Source organism: Electrona antarctica (assembly GCF_951216825.1).
Source record: "Electrona antarctica genome assembly, chromosome: 2".
NCBI classification, from domain to species: Eukaryota; Metazoa; Chordata; class Actinopteri; order Myctophiformes; family Myctophidae; genus Electrona; species Electrona antarctica.
Genome location: NC_136807.1, coordinates 5,194,423 through 5,212,667, shown reverse-complemented (window position 1 = coordinate 5,212,667; position 18,245 = coordinate 5,194,423). Strand labels below are relative to the sequence as shown.

The 18,245-nt window shown below is 42.8% G+C and overlaps 2 protein-coding genes across 2 annotated transcripts; one reads left to right on the top strand and one right to left on the bottom strand.

Moving 5' to 3' along the window:
* Window positions 1-292: 292 nt before the first annotated feature.
* On the top strand, window positions 293-9,248 carry rcc2 (regulator of chromosome condensation 2). The gene is made up of 13 exons (XM_079521830.1): window positions 293-494; window positions 1,487-1,713; window positions 2,015-2,108; window positions 3,651-3,794; window positions 3,958-4,089; window positions 4,951-5,039; window positions 5,790-5,904; window positions 6,004-6,170; window positions 6,557-6,737; window positions 7,539-7,644; window positions 8,260-8,332; window positions 8,667-8,744; window positions 9,017-9,248. The coding sequence occupies exons 2-13, from the start codon at window positions 1,501-1,503 to the stop codon at window positions 9,119-9,121; spliced, it is 1,497 nt and encodes a 498-aa protein (XP_079377956.1). The 5' UTR covers window positions 293-494; window positions 1,487-1,500; the 3' UTR covers window positions 9,122-9,248.
* A 3,693-nt stretch (window positions 9,249-12,941) lies between these two features.
* LOC306937905 (large ribosomal subunit protein eL22) lies at window positions 12,942-17,949 on the bottom strand. Its single transcript, XM_079521933.1, has 4 exons — window positions 17,816-17,949; window positions 17,136-17,246; window positions 16,142-16,266; window positions 12,942-13,136 (listed from the first exon to the last, which is right to left on the bottom strand). Exons 1-4 carry the CDS (start codon window positions 17,825-17,827, stop codon window positions 12,992-12,994), a joined length of 393 nt encoding a protein of 130 aa, XP_079378059.1. The 5' UTR covers window positions 17,828-17,949; the 3' UTR covers window positions 12,942-12,991.
* Between the last annotated feature and the right edge of the window lie 296 nt (window positions 17,950-18,245).

Sequence of the window (18,245 nt, the reverse complement as noted above, 5' to 3'; positions counted from 1 at the left end):
TATGAACTGTTAACATAACTACATTGGACACAAAAAGACAATAACATTTTAATACTAGTCATTAAGTACTATAGTCATTTAATACTAGTCATGAAGTCATTAAAGCGGGTTTGGAATTGTAACAGCTGAAATCAATACTATATCAGTATTCTGATATTAACCCAAGGGCCACATTAAGTGAAGGTGGGGGCCGCATGTGGCCCCCCGGGCCGCCAGTTGCCCACCCCTGAATGTAAATGGACCCGGCCCGGCATGATGAATAGTAAATGAATGAACCACGTGGTGTGATGGAGACACTGCAGATTCTTTTGTTCCAAATCAATCAAATAACGAGGAAGAACGACAGAGAGCTCGAGCTGCTGCTGCTGAATCAGGAAATCAGATGATTTATTCTGTCATCTCGTCGCAACAACTCAGCTGAAGACCAACGTCTAGACGCAGTTCGAAGCCGCGTGCAGCCTGCCATCCTATCGCGTTAATCTACGGCCGTCTTGGTAAATAGTTTGCCTTTAAAAAAAAAAGTTTATTAAACATCGCCATATGTATATATTCGTGTCCTGAGTAGGGTTCGTGTTGTGGCTTTTGTTTAGGACAGGCGACGGCGAGAGACATGCATTAATAATACACCGTTAATTATGTCGACGAATGCTGCTTTTGTCACATTTGTGTACTTCGTTGAACTAAAAGCGTCTATGTAAAATAATCCAACTTTTCCCACCACTGTTTGTTTACAGCAGTATATTTTGTTTGAGCTGGTAAAGTGCTAGCTCGTCGGCTAGCCTCGTTAGCCGTTGTCGTGAACAAAGAGAGCTAGGTGAGCTAGCTTCGTGACGCTAATTCACCAGGCTCATATGTTGGCTCTTGTTGTTACACTTTTGACTCATTATTCATTAAATGGATACTGAACATCCATAGGACAATAACGATGTACTGGGCTGGCAGGGTACCGAAATGACGAAGAGACCACTATTACAAGTTACATAACATAACAGATGGCTCAGAAGCTCTCCACATAAATGTCATATTTATTAATTCATAAAGGTTAACTCTAACTGACTCGACCGCAATCAGGGTCAGGGAGATGCAGATCAGTGAAATCATCAAAAGAAAGCTCTTAAAACCAAATGGCTCCTAAATTCCTGCGGAACGGATATTAATCTTAAATGTGTGACCACCACTGCTACACGATTACAACATTAGTGAGCTGTGTCTGCCACTATTACATTTGTATTGACTGATCCGTATTCCGTAGTTGATATACTGCGGTGCCTGTACAGTCGCATAGTAACCTAAAATGCATACATTCCCTCATAGAAATGTACGTGCTACAAGTTTAAAAGTCTGTCCTGCAACTTCAATTGCTGGACAGAAATCTTGTGAAGCCTTGTCTTGAGGGATTTTTACTGATTTATTCTTATTTACTCTTTAACGTGTCATATCTTCCCTTGTTTATAAAAAATGACATGCTCTTGTCTTGCATATATAGCTTGTGAGTGAACAATGCCCCGGCAGCCCCGCAAGAAGGTGGTAGATCATGACGCTGACTATGGGAAGAAGAAGAAGAGGCCAAGTGGCAAACGGAAAGAGAGAGACTTCAGTAGCGATGACGAGTTTGACGATTATGAGCAGGAGAACACCAAGAAACCTGGGAGGACTGCAGCCAAGGCTGGTTTCCAGCCCGTCACTGTGGCAGACGATGTGAAGGAAAAGATAGTGAGTTCAGTTTGTGCATGACCACTCATTTTACATCTGCTTGTTGTTGCCTTAAACCACCTCGAAGAGAGGAGAAGCAGGCATTAGGACATGATTCCCAAGGAATTATTGTCATCTATTTTATTATCCATGTTGAGGATTCAGGAACACTAATTGGTGACTTGCCTTCTCTTGATGGGGCTCAATGGGGAAGTGTTTGGACTGGGGTCATTTTAGATACCGGCAGCATGCGATTGATTCAATTTGATTGCATGGCAGTTCACTTCACTGACTTAGTGACTTTATGCTATCGTTTCTGCAGACACTGAAGTGTCCCAAAGTCAAGGGCCAGTTGATCATCTTTGGAGCGACGAACTGGGATCTAATTGGAAGGAAAGAAGTACCAAAATCGCAAGGTAGGATACATCTTAAGCCGGTTCTTTACCTCACCCTGGATATTTTAACCTAATTACAAGGCAAGTTCAATAACACACACATAAGTAATGGTCTGGTCTGGTCTGTCATTTCTTATTATCCACACAGACAATTCTAATTTGACTGGCATTTATCTGTTGGGACAGTGACGTATGGGCTGTACCTTGCTCCCATTGTTTAACTTGGATGTTAAGGATGATTTATACTTCACCATGCGGAACCGAGAACCAAGGATAAATCAGGCATTCGTGTGTAGATGGATGGCATGACAGTGTGGGTCTGTCTGCTCTGCACTATTTAAGACGGAATCAATGAATGATTGATTGAAAAGCGCCATCCCGTCCGTCTATAACAGGGGAACATTGATGTTTCTCAATCCAGGGCTGGGTTTTTCTGCTCTACACCCCAAGAACAAAGCCCATGTCAGAATGTATCGGCTTGTCTTTAATTCACCAGCCCGGTCTTACAGCCCAATTTGATTGAACCTGGGGTTGTATAGTTGTGTGGGCAGCATTATGTAAGAGCAAATATTGTAAATTCATAATCTGTTTCTCCTATAGCTTATGGTCCGATGCAAAATTCCAGAATGAAATGCATACCGGAAATGATATTAAAATACTATAATGAACAAAGAGGTTATAAGAGCCAGTTTCTTCACTCTTTTCATAAAAAACTAAACTAAACCAATAGGTATTAAACTTGCACTTGTTCAGCCAGCAGTTTGTTTTAACCCATTTTGACCTGGGAACGATTCTAAAAATGTCTTCTACATCCTGACAGTTTTCTGAAAAAGCTATGTTTCTATGTCAGTCGTTCTTCGATTTAAAAAAAATATCAGACCTACAAGCTCGTTGTGCGCCACTCGGTGGCGTGCTATGAGCTTGTAGATCTGCTATTTTTCAATAGCTAAAGCATAACATAATGCTAACACCAAAAGGGGTTCCCGCCCAGAATGGGTTAAACTAGCCAGATTTCACTAATACCCTTGTTGTGGTGGTTGTCTCTCATCCAGTAATGTCTATTCATCTGTATGCATAAAAAGACCCCCCCCTTCCCCTACACCACCCCTGATTCATGTCTGGGGTATGGTATAGATAGCCCTGGCTCCACGGTGCCTTGTCTTTTCTACACTGGCACACAGTAAGAAGCCTGCATTGTAGAGACTGGGGGGTGGGGTATTGCTAAGTGCAGCTGCGTTGTATAGACAAAGACCATCTCTATTTAGAACACCACTGTGATTCTCCATTCAACTCACAGGGCCAGACAAATGCATGCAACATCTATTTGATATATTTAAGTAACCAGGTAGTTAAAATCCAAGAACTAGTGCTGTCCTTGCTGTGTCATGTTTGAGGCTTATTCATGTTTAGAAGGGCATTTAATTGTTTTGCCAAGCAATGATGTGTGCATTTGCATTTACACCCCCTACGGCATTCAAGCTACATTGCTGTTGAATATGATTACACAGACAAAAAGCATGGCTCTTTGTGTTGACATGACATGTGTATTGTTTTTGCTTTTAGTGGCATACCGGAATCTGGGCGTGAGCCTGTGGGGCCCACACCGCTACTCGGGTCTGAGTGACGTCCAGGTCAGCGTGGTGGTGTCTGGTTCATGTGCTGCCCACAGCCTCCTCATCACCACAGAGGGCAAGCTGTATAGCTGGGGTAAGCCGGTCTACACGCAGCACCTCCAATCTCCTTCACGAATGATGACATGAATTCACTGATACCTCACATGGCTTCTCCTCATTTCATGTGCTGCAGTTTGAATCTGGAGAAGCATGATGTGTCCATTATTAACCTTCGGATTTCTGTGGTCACCCTGTAGGTCGCAATGAGAAGGGCCAACTCGGACACGGCGACACAAAGCGCGTTGATGTCCCTAAGATTATCGAAGCCCTGGCAGACGATGTGATTGTTGCAGGAGCCTGCGGACGTAACCACACCCTGGCACTCGCAGGTAAGGCACACCCTGATATGAGTGCTTCGTTTTGGACTAGAGCAAACGTGTGGGTGTCATCTCCCGACTGAATTATGCTACTTTTGTGCTTTAGGTTTAAGGGTGTTTATTGTCCATATGCATACAGTACAGCTGGTAGCAACATGGTGCACAATGACATTCTGGTACTTCAAGGCAGAGTGAAGCATATGCAGTTTAAGCCTCATATGTGTGCCCTTTGATTAATTAGCAGTGTTCTGATCCCATGTGGCTCTTCAGTCAAGTCAAAGTACATGGGCCCTCCTGGGGTGCCTGCCAGCCTAGTCGTCCAGGTGCATGCCACATATAGGCTCTGGCCTGATGGCGCGTTGCGTGTTCGAGTCCCGTTCTTGTCGATCTTTGCTGCATGTCTCTCCCCCTTTCCTGTCCGTCTTCACTGTAACTATCGGTAAAGGCACAAAACCCAAAAACAAATCTTTAAAAAAAAGTACATGGGCCCTCAATTTATCAATGGAGTGTACAGACCATCATCATTTCGAGCCCAGGCTTTTATTGTACAACGTGAGATTTATCAAGAAGGTTTACCCTGTCAATTCTAGCGTGCGATTTGTCTGCTGTTGATAATGTGGCGCACCTGTTTTTCGACAAGAAGCTGAATATGGCCGAGAAGAGGAAGTTCTCCAACATGTGAAGTTGTGAATGGCACATGCTATTTGCATACACACGGCACAGACAGAATGTGGTCTGGGGAAGAAGAGAAAAAAATGATATGCATCTCTTTTTTGTCATTTTCAAGTTTATCATTTTCAAGCTCCCCTCCAGCAAACTTTTGCCTCTTAAGATTACAATCTGCACCTTCAAATATGTCTTGTCTTTCCCCAGAGGATGGCACCGTCCACGCTTTTGGAGAGAACAAATTGGGCCAGCTCGGCCTGGGCAACCAGACCTCCGCCGTCTTAAGTCCATCTCCGGTAAGCTACCATCCAGACTCCTGCTGTGAAGATACAAATCAATTATTTTCCCATCCTTTTTGACCTTGTAGATATTATTTTCATACAAATCCATGCCTTGTATCAGTTGGGCTTGCCACGGTGTAAGGGTGAATAACATTTTCAATTTTATTGGTACTGAGGTATGAAAAAAATACACGGGTGACATTTAGATTCTGACCTCTACTGTTTAATGTAAAGCCCAAACCACACCAATGCAACTAGTCGCAACTCCTTGCAACAAAACGGTTTTAAGGACACTCCACACCAATGCAACTCCTTGCAACAAAACGTTTTTAAGGACACTCCACACCAATGCAACTCCTTGCAACAAAACGGTTTTAAGGACACTCCACACCAATGCAACTCCTTGCAACAAAACGGTTTTAAGGACACTCCACACCAATGCAACTCCTTGCAACAAAACGGTTTTAAGGACACTCCACACCAATGCAACTCCTTGCAACAAAACGGTTTTAAGGACACTCCACACCAATGCAACTCCTTGCAACAAAACGGTTTTAAGGACACTCCACACCAATGCAACTCCTTGCAACAAAACGGTTTTAAGGACACTCCACACCAATGCAACTCCTTGCAACTGCCATTGGGGATAATGGGTTGCAACCGTTTGGTTCCAAGGAGTTGCATGGCCAATCATTGGTGTGGTTTGGGCTTAAATGTAACTAAGCATAATGTTTGTAGTCATGTTTCCGTTATGCCTCCCTCTAGATCTCATACAACGGCCAACCTTTGGTCAAGGTAGCGTGTGGCGCTGAGTTCAGCATGGTGGTCGACTGCAAAGGGAATATCTACTCATTTGGTCTCCCTGAATATGGCCAGCTCGGTACGCTCACAACCAGCCAACCATACATTGAAGTAAAACATTATATTCACAAGCCAAAACTCCAACAAACAACTAACTTCCTTGCCCGTTTAAATGCAGGACACAACTCTGATGGGAAGTTCATCGCACAGGCACACAAGATTGAGTTTGACTGCGAGGTCATCCCTCGCCGCGTGGTGATCTTCTTCGACAAGTCCAAGGATGGTCAGATCACACCCGTGACCAACGTGGTGGTCCGAGATGTAGTATGTGGGTCCAACCACACGGTGAGAAAACCCATGAAGACTGGGAAAGCGTGTGTGTGTGTGTGTGTGTGTGTGTGTGTGTGCACAATATAGAATACTTTATGAAAGGTTAGGATTTGGAAGGCCCCAATTGGCCTCAAGTCTAAATGGATCAAAGGAATACTTTGATGTGGGTTTGCTATTGTACATCCAAAATGTTTGGTTACTGAGAAATGTTCACTGGAAGCTCATTACATTTTACTTGCAGTACAATTGTATCAGATGCTACTAGCTAGCTCATTCCATGTGTAGGTACATGGAACTAAGCAAGTTGGAGACAGTTTTGTCTGAGGATAAATATCATGATCAAAAAGACATTGCTGAGTTCCCAATGGGAGTATTGATAAAGTGTGTGTGTGTGTTCACAGCTGGTTCTGGACTCTCAGAAGCGTGTGTTCAGCTGGGGCTTCGGGGGTTATGGGCGCTTGGGTCACGCTGAGCAGAAGGATGAGATGGTGCCCCGATTGATTAAGATCTTTGACATCCCCGGACGTGGTGCCGCCCAGATCTTTGGCGGCTACAGTTGTTCCTTCGCTATCAACGAGATGGGTAAGCAGCAGCGTGCCAGCCATGTTAATTGTGGCTTCATAATTAGTCTCATTTACGCAAGGTCACAGCAGGCATTTTAATTGGTTAGGTTGTTTAAAAATCACACCCGTGTGAAGTGAGGTGCACTCTTATCTAGACGTACATCATCATGTAAATTCTCCATTCATTGTCAATGGGAATTGAATCTTTGTGTAGGACGAAAATAGCCGATTTGCTCGACCACATATGACGTAAATTCTCCATTCATTGTCGATGGGAATTTACTGTTTGTGTAAGATTAAAATCTACACTTAATAGCTGAATACAGGAGGGGCTAGCACCCGTCAAAAGTGAGCAAATAAAATGTCTCTAGGTTGTAACTTGTACAGCCAGACGTTCTGATGAGCTAAAGTCACTGTTCATTCACGGCCCTCCCTTCAGGAGGGAACCTGGGTGCCGGAAGGTGGTTGCTGTACTAGTGACGTCACGTGGCGCCTTTGATAGATTGAATACTTTATTAGCAAGATTGAAAACGGTACAAAGCAGCAAAGTGTAATGCTAAAAGGATAATGCAAAGACACACACTCATCGGCCTAAACTAAAAAGGTACCACGTTTATGCAATTGACCCCACTTGTTTTAGCTGAAAATGGGGATTCACTTAATTAATCATTCATTAAGGGAATCCTATCCAGCTGTTGGTTGAAATTAACCATGTAGCCTCAGCCTGGCTGGTTGTCAATGTCATAATGTTGCATATAAATGAATGGATCATAGTGACATGCCCATTTCTTACCATTTCACCTGTGTCTTTGGACTGTAGGAGGGCTGTTTTTCTGGGGGGTAACAAACCCTTCCAGAGAATCTACAATGTACCCAAAAGCTGTGCAGGACTTGTGTGGCTGGAAAGTCCGTAACCTGGCGTGTGGGTGAGTGTCAACTTTATTCTTGGGCTATGGGCTGTCGGATACTCAAACCTTGACTAATCGACTGATGGCCTCCTTGACAATAATTTGGCAGCAAGCGCCCTCTTGTGGATGTAATGGTACTGACAGTTTTGACAATTGTATGCATTTTCTTTGCAAAGTATATTAAAGGGGCTATAATTGAGAATAATATAGAGAATAATAGAGCACATCATATAGAATACACTATCGGACACTTTTCAGTCCCTAACCAACCCATATCCTAGTGGGAGTGGGAGCTACTTCAAGTGACGATGCTGCTCCAAAATGGTTTAGAATGGCAGCTTCTATTTGTGTTAAATTTTGAACTCCTCTACAGTGTATTGGCAATTTGGTGAAGAAGAGGGCAATGGAGAAGTCCTTCATTAACCACATGAACACTAGTGTCTCCATTTTGGGAGCAGACATTTGGCAAAATAAATGGCATAATGTTCGAGGTCTGACACTTTTGGCGAAGAGAGATGTTGAGGGAAATGTAAAATATGTGACTTGGAAGTATAACATTTGATGTGAATTGAAGTGTGTGTATATATATAACTCTACATAAAGTATTTTGAACACTTGTTTTTCTTCGAACAGGAAAAGCAGCATCATCATTGCAGCAGATGAGAGCACCATAAGCTGGGGCCCCTCTCCTACGTTTGGCGAGCTGGTAAGTTCTGTTGCCGTAACCCATTTTGGGCGGGAACCCCTTTTGGTGTTAGCATTATGTTATGCTTTAGCTATTGAAAAATCGAAGAACGACTGACATAAACATAGCTTTTTTTCAGAAAACTGTCGGGATGTAGAAGACATTTTTAGAATCTGATCTCAGGTCAAAATGGGTTATGTTACTTTCTGGTTCTAGAAGAACATGCAATTAGTGCATTGTTCTGTCATTCTAAGGGCTAATCACAGCTTTGGAAATGGATGAATTAGAAACAAGATATTTTAGTGATATGGATTGTGTTTTCTGTTTCGTTACTGATTTGTCTTCTGTCGTACAGGGCTATGGAGACGGCAAGCCCAAATCATCTACCACTGCTCAGGAGGTGAAGTCCATGGAAGGAATCTATGCTGAACAGGTAAAAGTTAATCGATGTGGTTCTTGAATTACGCCATATATTTTCTATATTGAATGTAAAAGGTGCTCATTTTGAAAATATGATGTGGCCCTTTGGCATGTAATGGCACAAAGTGTGAGACAAGTCAAGGAGACTGGCAAAATAAAGTTTTAATTTGAAGTTAAACATGATGATTTAAAGGGTATCATCAGATGTTGCCAGTGGCGAGGATGTTACAATGGTACATCCTGTGGGAAACTGTGGCCCGTATTGATTTGTGTTTACGGTTTCAGGTGGCGATGGGTCACTCTCACTCCCTGGTCATTGCCAGGCAGGACAGCGATGAAGATCGGGAAAGGCTGAAGAAGCTGCCAGAGTACACTCCCCGTACGCTGTGATCGGCCCCATGTCACCAAAACAACCCTTTCACCTTTTCACTTCAGGAGTGGCCTGATGTTGCTCGTCAAGAGAGGCATGTCTCTCCGAGGGTTTAGCCGTCTGGTCATCTTCAATCTCAGCTATGGGGGGAAAAACCACCACAATGTATCCGGAGCACTACTTGCTCTCCAGAGCTGTGCTTCCCAAATACCTCTGCACTCGGTACTCCGTCGATGCATCCATTCCGTATGCCTGTTTTTATAGCAGACCTACAAGCTCAGAACGAGTCGCGTATGCAACGTGTTGTGACTTTGTTGGTCGGCAAATTTGGTTTGCGTGACACTGTTGTGCGACCAAGTATAAATCGGGCTTCGTTCTTTCCCTTTTCATCACCATTATTTTGACCAATCGCCTTCCCTGTCACATTAACGGGTGCTACATCAGGTCCCTCAACCTTCTTTCCAGTAAGGGATCTTTTCAAAGACCAACACTCCATATCTGTGCCTTTTTATACAAAAGCGTGTTTACAGGATATGGAATTACAATTGTTTTGATTTGTTGTCGTTCCCAAAGACCAGTTGTACGACTGTGTTCCTGTGGCAGTATTAACCAACTCCATGTGCTGCTGCCAAGAAAATACAATCAGGACAACAGGGGACATGATCCTCACTTACTGAAATCTGTTACATTCCTTTGTTCAACTTGTTTAATTGTTCGCATCGGAGATGCACACCTCAGTCCTTCCAAGGCCATAGTTTCTGCCTAGGTTTTTCTTTTTACCATTTCCCTGACTTGATTGCGCGCTATTATTGTACCGGCGTTTAAAGCGGTTCCAGCCCCATGTCAGAACGACAGACCAGTAATGCACTCAAATATGGTTGAACATCTAACAAATGCAGGCATGTCCTTGTTTTAATCACAGCCGAGGCTGACTTTTCTCAAATTTATGAGTAATGAGTTTTTCCTTTTGCATTAATTTGTTATGGTGATGTATGTTTCTGGGCTACAAAGCTCACACAAGTTAAAGTTTGTTTTTATTTTTGTCATTGAAAAATGGTAATTAAAGATTAATGATGTAAATTGTTGACTATTCTTTAACTTTAATTTTTATGTTTATATAAATATATATTTTAATACGATTCAATTTCTTTAAACATGCTGCAGTGATTAGTGATTTTTTTTGTTTTTGTAATGGAACTGAATGGGTCCTCCTGTCAAATGGACAAAGATTGAGGCTGTAGAGTAGACATTTGGAACAAAAACAGGCAGGATTAAGGGATTGTTGCTTAACGCCACTTCACTTGGACTATGGCTTCCCATTTTGGCGTGTGACAAGGGTCCATTTGCAACCTTGAGGATGATCACCTAATACAGGTTTCAAACTCTGACACTACACATAAAAGCTGAAATGCATAACCTTGTCATACCAGGGATTTGATCCCACATCTCTTGCACGAGAGGCCAGATTTTCTGCGTTAGTGTTATGGACCAGAGCTGGTCTTCTGGTACTGGAGCATGGCATGAGACAAATTGATGTACCTCTTTACATGATGCTAATGTCACCGGGATGTCTTAATGCGCAAGGCTAGATGCCATGTTTAGTCTTGTATGATTTAAATCTGGGGAATAAACCCTGACATCCCAATCCTCGGTAGTCACTGAGCTGCTTGTCTTGCCTCTGCTGACCAGCATTATAATCAAGTATAAACGGTTTATATGCCATCCTCCCTCAGTTGGAGTATGAACCTCATGCAGTACTATTCATCAACCAGTAGGTGTCATACCTGACCATGGTCTAGAGTTCTGACTGGAAGAGCAGGGAAATCACCTGCAAACTACAACCACTGCAGTTGTGTTGACAAACTGACACATTCAAAAAAATGCAAGTCCAGTCTGATGGGTTTAAGCTGCCAACTCAGTACATATGTGCCTCATCTGTCTGAGATCAAGTGCAAGCAGATGAAAAAGCCAAGTAAACAGTCATTGAACCAAAGTACTGACATGACTGACCATTTGCCCTATTGTATGAAATAGTGTCCAAGTTCACAATATGTTGCAAGCTTGTAGACTAGAATAAGGTATATGAGAGTGGTCAATCTAGTCACTAGATTGACCACTCTCATACCTACATATTTGACATGACCAAAATAGGCCAAGTTGAAAGTGGTTGTGTGAAGGTTAACAGTTCCGACTCCTGGTCAGAGTATTTTTTTTTACAGTAATTCACTCTGTATTTTACTCCATTTATACCTGCTTTTATGTAATCTCACTGTATAAAAGATAACAGCATTCCAGTAATATTGAGCAGGGCTCAATCCCCTGTAAAAAGTTTAAGTAAAACTTGTTTTTTGGGGAAAAGACCAACGACTAAACATGAGAATTATGTATATGGCACAGAACGTCACAAATCTCTATCCTGGACATCAAACAGCATTAAGCTCTCCTTTAGTCAAATCAATACCAGGACAAAATGTGACAATGGTCAGAGGTTCTACTTCAAACAGCTTCATGTATTTCATCATAAACAAATGTGGAAATATGTTCAGATTTCAGACAGTGAATAATACTGAATCACCCAAATGGGATACTATCATTGTCTCCACCAGGCCGAAGGCATGGGGAGAGAGTATGTTTTGCACTCCGTCCGTGTGGCCGTCCTTCCGTCTGTGAACAGCTAATCTCCAGCACCGTTAACCCGGACGATGTCAAATTTTGCACACACTCCCTGGATGCCAACAATGAACCTCTGCCCCAAAATTTCCAGAACGGCCTGTTATAGCGCCACCAGGAGGCCGCTTTGTGCAAAACAAGTTTTTGGACAGTACACCTACAGATTTTGTCCAAACATCACGCAAATTGGTACAGTCTCTCTAGAGCCATTCAACTAAACGGGTCTTTCAGATTTCTCAGACTCCATCCTGATTGGCTAAGATTGGCTTCCAAAGTTCGCAGGAGTACTCAGTTTCAAACAAAATGCTGCAAATCATGAACACATTGTGTGATTTCCGTGTGCACGCACATTCCCACTAGACCGAGGAAGAAATGCCACATGAACATTTTCAACTCAGCCTCATGGTGGCGCTATAACTGGGCGAAAAGTGTTTTTACCTCTAACTGCACGGATCTGTGGATAACTTTGTATGCCAACTCCCTAGAGGCCAAGGAAAAACCTTTGCCTGGAATTTTTCACATCTGCTCTTTATAGCGCCACCAGGAGGCAGACATACTGTATGTAAAACACATTTTCTAAATATTACTCCTTTATCCAAATTTCACGCTAATCGGTACACATGCTCTTCATAGTCATGTGATCAAGACGGGTTTGTTTGATTTCTCATAATCCACCCTCATTGGCGGCTTCTAAACTTTTCAGGAGTAGGCCGCTTTGTACCCGTTTTGTACAAATCGCCACAACTACTCAACGCAGCGTCCGATTGTGGTGAAACTGTGCATGCATATTCCCACTAGGCTTTGGAAGAAATGCCACTTGACAGTTTTCAAATCAGCCTCATGGTGGAGCTACAACAGGCCAAGCCGTGTCACACACACACACACACACGTTTATATTGCTCCTAAACATTTTTCCAAACATCACACACACACCTATCCTCCTGGTGGAGACCTGTGCCCAGAAGGGCACTTTTTCTAGTTTATCATGAAATAACATGTTTGCAGTTATAGAAGTCATCTATCACAAAGTTTAAGAAGCAGTTTGAAGAAACAATGTCTTAACAGAGCTTTTTTAAACCACGATGGAGAAACAAGCCATCCATGCCATCTCACCATAAGTATGTTGAGAAATGCCAGGTTTCCTATTAATGACAAAGAGGCTGGCGGTAGTACTGTCAACAACAATTTATTATTGAATGTACAAAATCATGATTATGAGTTTAATCCTCATCCTCCTCCTCCTCTTCATCCTGGTTGATCTGGAAGTAGCGGAGCTCATAGCTCTCCTTGGTGTTTGCCACAACACGCAGCCAGTCACGAAGATTGTTCTTCTTCAGGTACTTCTTAGTCAGATATTTCAGGTACCTGAGAGACAGGAACGCCATTCAGATTCATTAGGTCTGTCAGTAATGAAGAAACGTTGAGCTAAACACTGCAGGAGCACCACCGTTTCAACACTACGCTTTGTCCTCCAACACAGTGGTTCCCAAATCATTTTGGTGGGTCCCCAGATGATTTAACTTGTGCAACATTGTTTTGTCACTCAACAGTAAACATGTGTAATATACGGGATATCTGCACATATCTAAAGTTAAACTTGATGTCTTTTAAGACCTTTTCTATAACCAAATTGGCAAAATTATCAAATATTACACTAGAAACTGGTAAACATTGTGAAAATAGCAGATCAATCTGAGCGTCCTACAATTCCAGTGCTCGTCAGGGTGGGGGGTCCTTAGGTCAAATATGATTTTGGGGGCGGCCTGAGAAGTTTGGGAACACTAAAAGCAAGATGGGATTACAAAGATACCCATTTCATTTATGAGGGGCGCCAGCCCCTCCTATAAACAGCTAGTGTTTAAGTTAAGGTTTGTGTTGTCTGAACACAAACCTTAAATGCCATAGACAATGAATGGAGAATTTACGTCATGTGTCGGCAGCAAATCGGCATATGTACGTCGGTGGGAACCAATAAGGGACCACCATTCTTGATGATGATGTACGATGATTAGAGCGCCCCTCACTTCACACAGGTGTTATTTTATTATATTATAGTGCAATCACAAGTTGTCTTAACACCATTCTAATTAACTGCATGGCCCTCGCTGCTACATGATAGCATTGGACGAACAAACTTTTCCTAAGCCGACAGTAAATGTTCTCTAAGGCCTCACTCAGACCTTTACTGCATTGCTGTATGCTTGTTGGATGAATGTTGTGTAGTGTCATGGCCGCCCCAATGCATTTCCAATGGGAGTCACATGGTTTGACACATTTGTGTTGTATGAGGGGGAGGGGCGCAGTCGAAACAAGGCCGAAAGCCATACAACAGCTTGTAGTCCAAAATGTGGACTACAAACCATGTGACTTCCATTGGAAATGCATTGGGGCGGCCATGACACTACACAACATTCATCCAACAAGCATACAGCAATGCAGTAAAGGTCTGAGTGAGGCCTTATAGCGAGAATCACACAGCATACCTCAAAAGAAAGCGTAACTTGTCCACTCTAATTTAAAGAAAGGTTAGTGTCCACCCTCGGACGGGGTGCATACATTTGTTAGACATAACAGTCTGACAGGCATTAGTCCAACAACACCGTTGCTCCCGACATGCGTGGCCGGTTACCACTAGCCCGTGGCAGGTTAAAACGAACCTGTGGCTCCCGACATGCGTTGCAGGTTAAAACATGGCTTTCTGTGAGGTTAGGTTTAGGGTAGGATGTCGGGACAAACATGCACCCCCCTCAGTCAGGGAGGTTGGGATTCAATCCCAAGCCGAGTCATACCAAATACGAAAATGGTGCCCAATGCCTCAGTGCTTGTAAATCTGCATTAAGCGTTGTATTGTTTAAGTCCCTGTGACATACAAGTGTCATCATGTGCAGGGGGTGTACTTGTACATCAACCTGCCTCACGCTACTCAAACAGGCTCCAGACTTATTGGCCACATGGCTTTGGAACAATTCCCTAGACTACTTACTTTAGAGCAGTCCTTCATATTGGGACTGTATCAGGATTGGTACTCAAAAGCAGTAGGCATAGGTTTGTTAGCAGAGGTTTTTTCAGCTGTTCTAGCCCCTGCTAGGGCTGTAAACAAATTAATGCGAGACCCTGGACCTCCGTTAACAGCTGGTCACGTGAGGTCATCATAGAGCCGTCTGTTTGCAGGTTGCAAGCTACAGCTTCAGGTTATGCCCCACCCTTTGCTGTACACACAGCAAACAGACAAACCCTGACTCTACAACTGTACTGACTGCACACAACACTGAAATCACACACCGCCAATGTAATGTATTTGATTTAAAACGATAATATAGGTCAAGCTGAAACGGGCGATCCATTTGGTAAGGATGGGAGACAAGTTCACAACCAGACTCGACCAAAGAAACATGCAAAAACTGTATGGAATTGTCCCTAATGGTAAAACGTTTAATTTCTTTTTGCCTTACTGTTAATTGAACAAAAATATCCTAAAAGTGTAGGCTAGCCTCTAATACACAGTCTGACTGAATAGATTGTTGTTTTATGATCAGAATCTGCTGCTTTATTATCACCGTCACATCACAGGTTTATAAGTGTAAAGACGTAGGGTAAATATTGTTGTGTGCGCTCCATTATTTTGTAGTTTCCATGAGAAGAGAGGATAGAGGTAGAGTATTATCATTTCACAGTGCAAATCAAGATAAAGATTGGTCCATATAACTTCAAATAATAGCTTGGACTTTTACAGTAGTTTCAAGGGTTAGATTGGGGGCAAGTTTATTTAGTTAACAGTAGTTTATCCATTTAGCCTAACATTATTAAAATTAGGTTATAGAAAACATAATAAAGTAATCGCTAATTTAATTTGGCAAATAGGAACAATTCATTCCAATAATGAATCACAATGCAGGAAGAGGTCTGCAATGAGTCTTACGTTTTATGCAATTACATTACAAAATAGACTGGATCGAAATGTGATAGGTTCATCAAGGATTCCTATAAAGATTCCCATCAATCCATGCATTAAATAAACAACAAATAGCAGAATGACGGTGATGATCAGTCACCAGAACCAAGGATGTAACTTTTCAATGAGTCTAACATGGACTTTGAAGTTGAAAGGGCTTATATAGGAGGAGTGTGTCTGGTGAAATTAATATCAAATATCTACATATTGAATCAACAACCTTAAAACCTGCCTGGGGTGCACACAAAAGCTAGAGTACACGTGAACCAAGTGAAATTCCATTGGACAGAGTTTTGTATGAATGACCTTTTGGAGAAGGGAACCTCAGAGGAAACTGTAATCTTGCTCTTGCTCCTCTCGATGGACACCACACCGCCACCCAGGTTAACCCTAACCCTAACCCTTTTGGATGAATTACCTTTTGGAGAAGGGAACCTCAGAGGAAACTGTAATCTTGCTCTTGCTCCTCTCGATGGACACCACACCGCCACCCAGGTTGCCGGCTTTCCCATTCACCTTGATGCGCTCCTGCAGGAACTGCTCCTGGAAATATAAAAATCACACAAGTGTGAAGTGAGGGGCGCTCTTATCATTATACATCATCTCATGAACAACGGAACTTATGCGATTGTTTCGCCGATTTGCTCGTCTACACATGATGTCAATTTCCCCTTCATTGTCAATGGCATTTAATGTTTGTGTTGCCACAAATTTACGTCATATTTGAAGGACATATGACCTAATTTCTTCTTTCATTGTCAAGGGCAATTATGAGACGTGTGGGGACAAAAGCTGTATATAGGAGGCCCTCAAAAAACGAATAGGTCCAACATCAGCTAGCCCACCACCACTTATATCCCCATGTAAAGCCAATAGGTCAACATCCGCTAGCCCACCACCACTTATACCCCCATGTAAAGCCAATAGGTCCAACATCAGCTAGCCCACCACCACATTATACCCCCATGTAAAGCCAACTTCATACTACAGCCTACATACAATGTTTTTTATATCCGACATGACCACAGAATAGCGTTGATATCCGTGATTCACTTTATTATATAGCTCTGTGCAAATCAATGTCCGTGTCAAACAGTGGTTCTCACAGAGGGGTCGGGGATCCCCAGCAAAATAACTTAATATAGCAATCACTTTAACCCTATATACAAAAGTTAGCCGATCTACAAGGTCACAACATGTTGTGAGTTTCTAATTATCTTGAAAAACTTAATTTGAACATTTGGGATTATTATTTAAACATTTTAACATAATAAATGTTGTAGGCCTATGCTGTACCTGCACAACATATTTTAAAGTATATGTGGTGGTCATTGACATTGTCATGGGAGAGGTTAGAGAACCACTCCACTGGCCTCTAACAGACCACAGATCCGGCCTGTCAGCGGACTTACAAAGTTGGCAGCGTCCATGATGCCATCTTCAACAGGATGGGTGCAGTCCAGAGTGAACTTCAGAACCTGCTTCTTCTTCTTACCACCTTTGCTGGTACTCTGTTTCTTTGGCTAAAACAAGAGTACAGGTAGGGGATTATTACAGCAAATGGTACCAAATGCACACTTATTGGTCTGTAACTCGAGTATACAAGGGTCCATTTGGTTTAATTTATACACGCTCAGAGTTAAATTTACACTCAGGATTGTGTCGTTTAGCAAACTAATGGAACATTTAAATGGCATCTGTCAGCTGTGTGGTTAGTGTGCCACCTCTAGCTAGACTCTAGCTGCCTACATATAAAATACAAGTCACATTTAACCTCATTAACATGTTTTCAACATACGAAACCAACATTATAACGATCTATGGGTCTAATCCGAGTTTCGAGTTAAAAACACATTTTTAACACGAGAAGAAAACACAACGTGGTGTGTTTCACAGGAGGCTAATGTTAGCTTAGCAGGCCTCGGGCTGGAAATAACAACAAAATAAGAGGCTCGCGGGGCGTTTGTAAATACAAGCCCACGAGTTCTGCGTTAATGCATTTTTAATATGACATGTCAGTGTGTTTTGGTCGCTTCTACGTATGATTATTAACTGTTATGAGGTGAATGTACAGACACGCGATCACACTTACGACCGGAGCCATGGCGGCGATGATAGCAGAAAGGAAGAACGGCCTGTGCGCACGCGCCTCATGTGGCTGTATGAATCACACCCAGAGTCATCGATTGAACAAACACATCGGTAATTGATTTACTACTACAGAGCAGAAGAAAGGCCCCATGCCAGGCCCCAGGAGCCTACAGGTCCCCTCAGGACAAGTCAAGCCTTGTCAATGTAATGAACCCTGGTCCCTGCTGAGGGATGAGGCCGGGTCCTTGCCTTTGCTGGCCTGGAACCCACATCAGACTGCACTGTTTTACAGGTAAAACTATGTACAGTGCTTTGCAAGACACACCACATGTGTGTGTGTGTGTGTGTGTGTGTGTGTGTGTGTGTGTGTGTGTGTGTGTGCGCGCGCGCGCACGTGCGTGCCGTGCCATGCCGGAGGGCCTATAGTACAA

Bases quoted from the DNA above. Each gene is read 5' to 3' on its own strand.
- rcc2 (XM_079521830.1), top strand. From the start codon at position 1,501: ATGCCCCGGCAGCCCCGCAAGAAGGTGGTAGATCATGACGCTGACTAT. The intron at 2,109-3,650 runs GTAGGATACATC...TTTTGCTTTTAG, and splicing joins AGAAGTACCAAAATCGCAAG to TGGCATACCGGAATCTGGGC. The intron at 7,645-8,259 runs GTGAGTGTCAAC...TTCTTCGAACAG, and splicing joins GTCCGTAACCTGGCGTGTGG to GAAAAGCAGCATCATCATTG.
- LOC306937905 (XM_079521933.1), bottom strand. The intron at 16,267-17,135 runs GTAAGTCCGCTG...TTATATTTCCAG, and splicing joins TCATGGACGCTGCCAACTTT to GAGCAGTTCCTGCAGGAGCG. The intron at 13,137-16,141 runs GTAATTCATCCA...CCTGTCTCTCAG, and splicing joins GAGGTTCCCTTCTCCAAAAG to GTACCTGAAATATCTGACTA.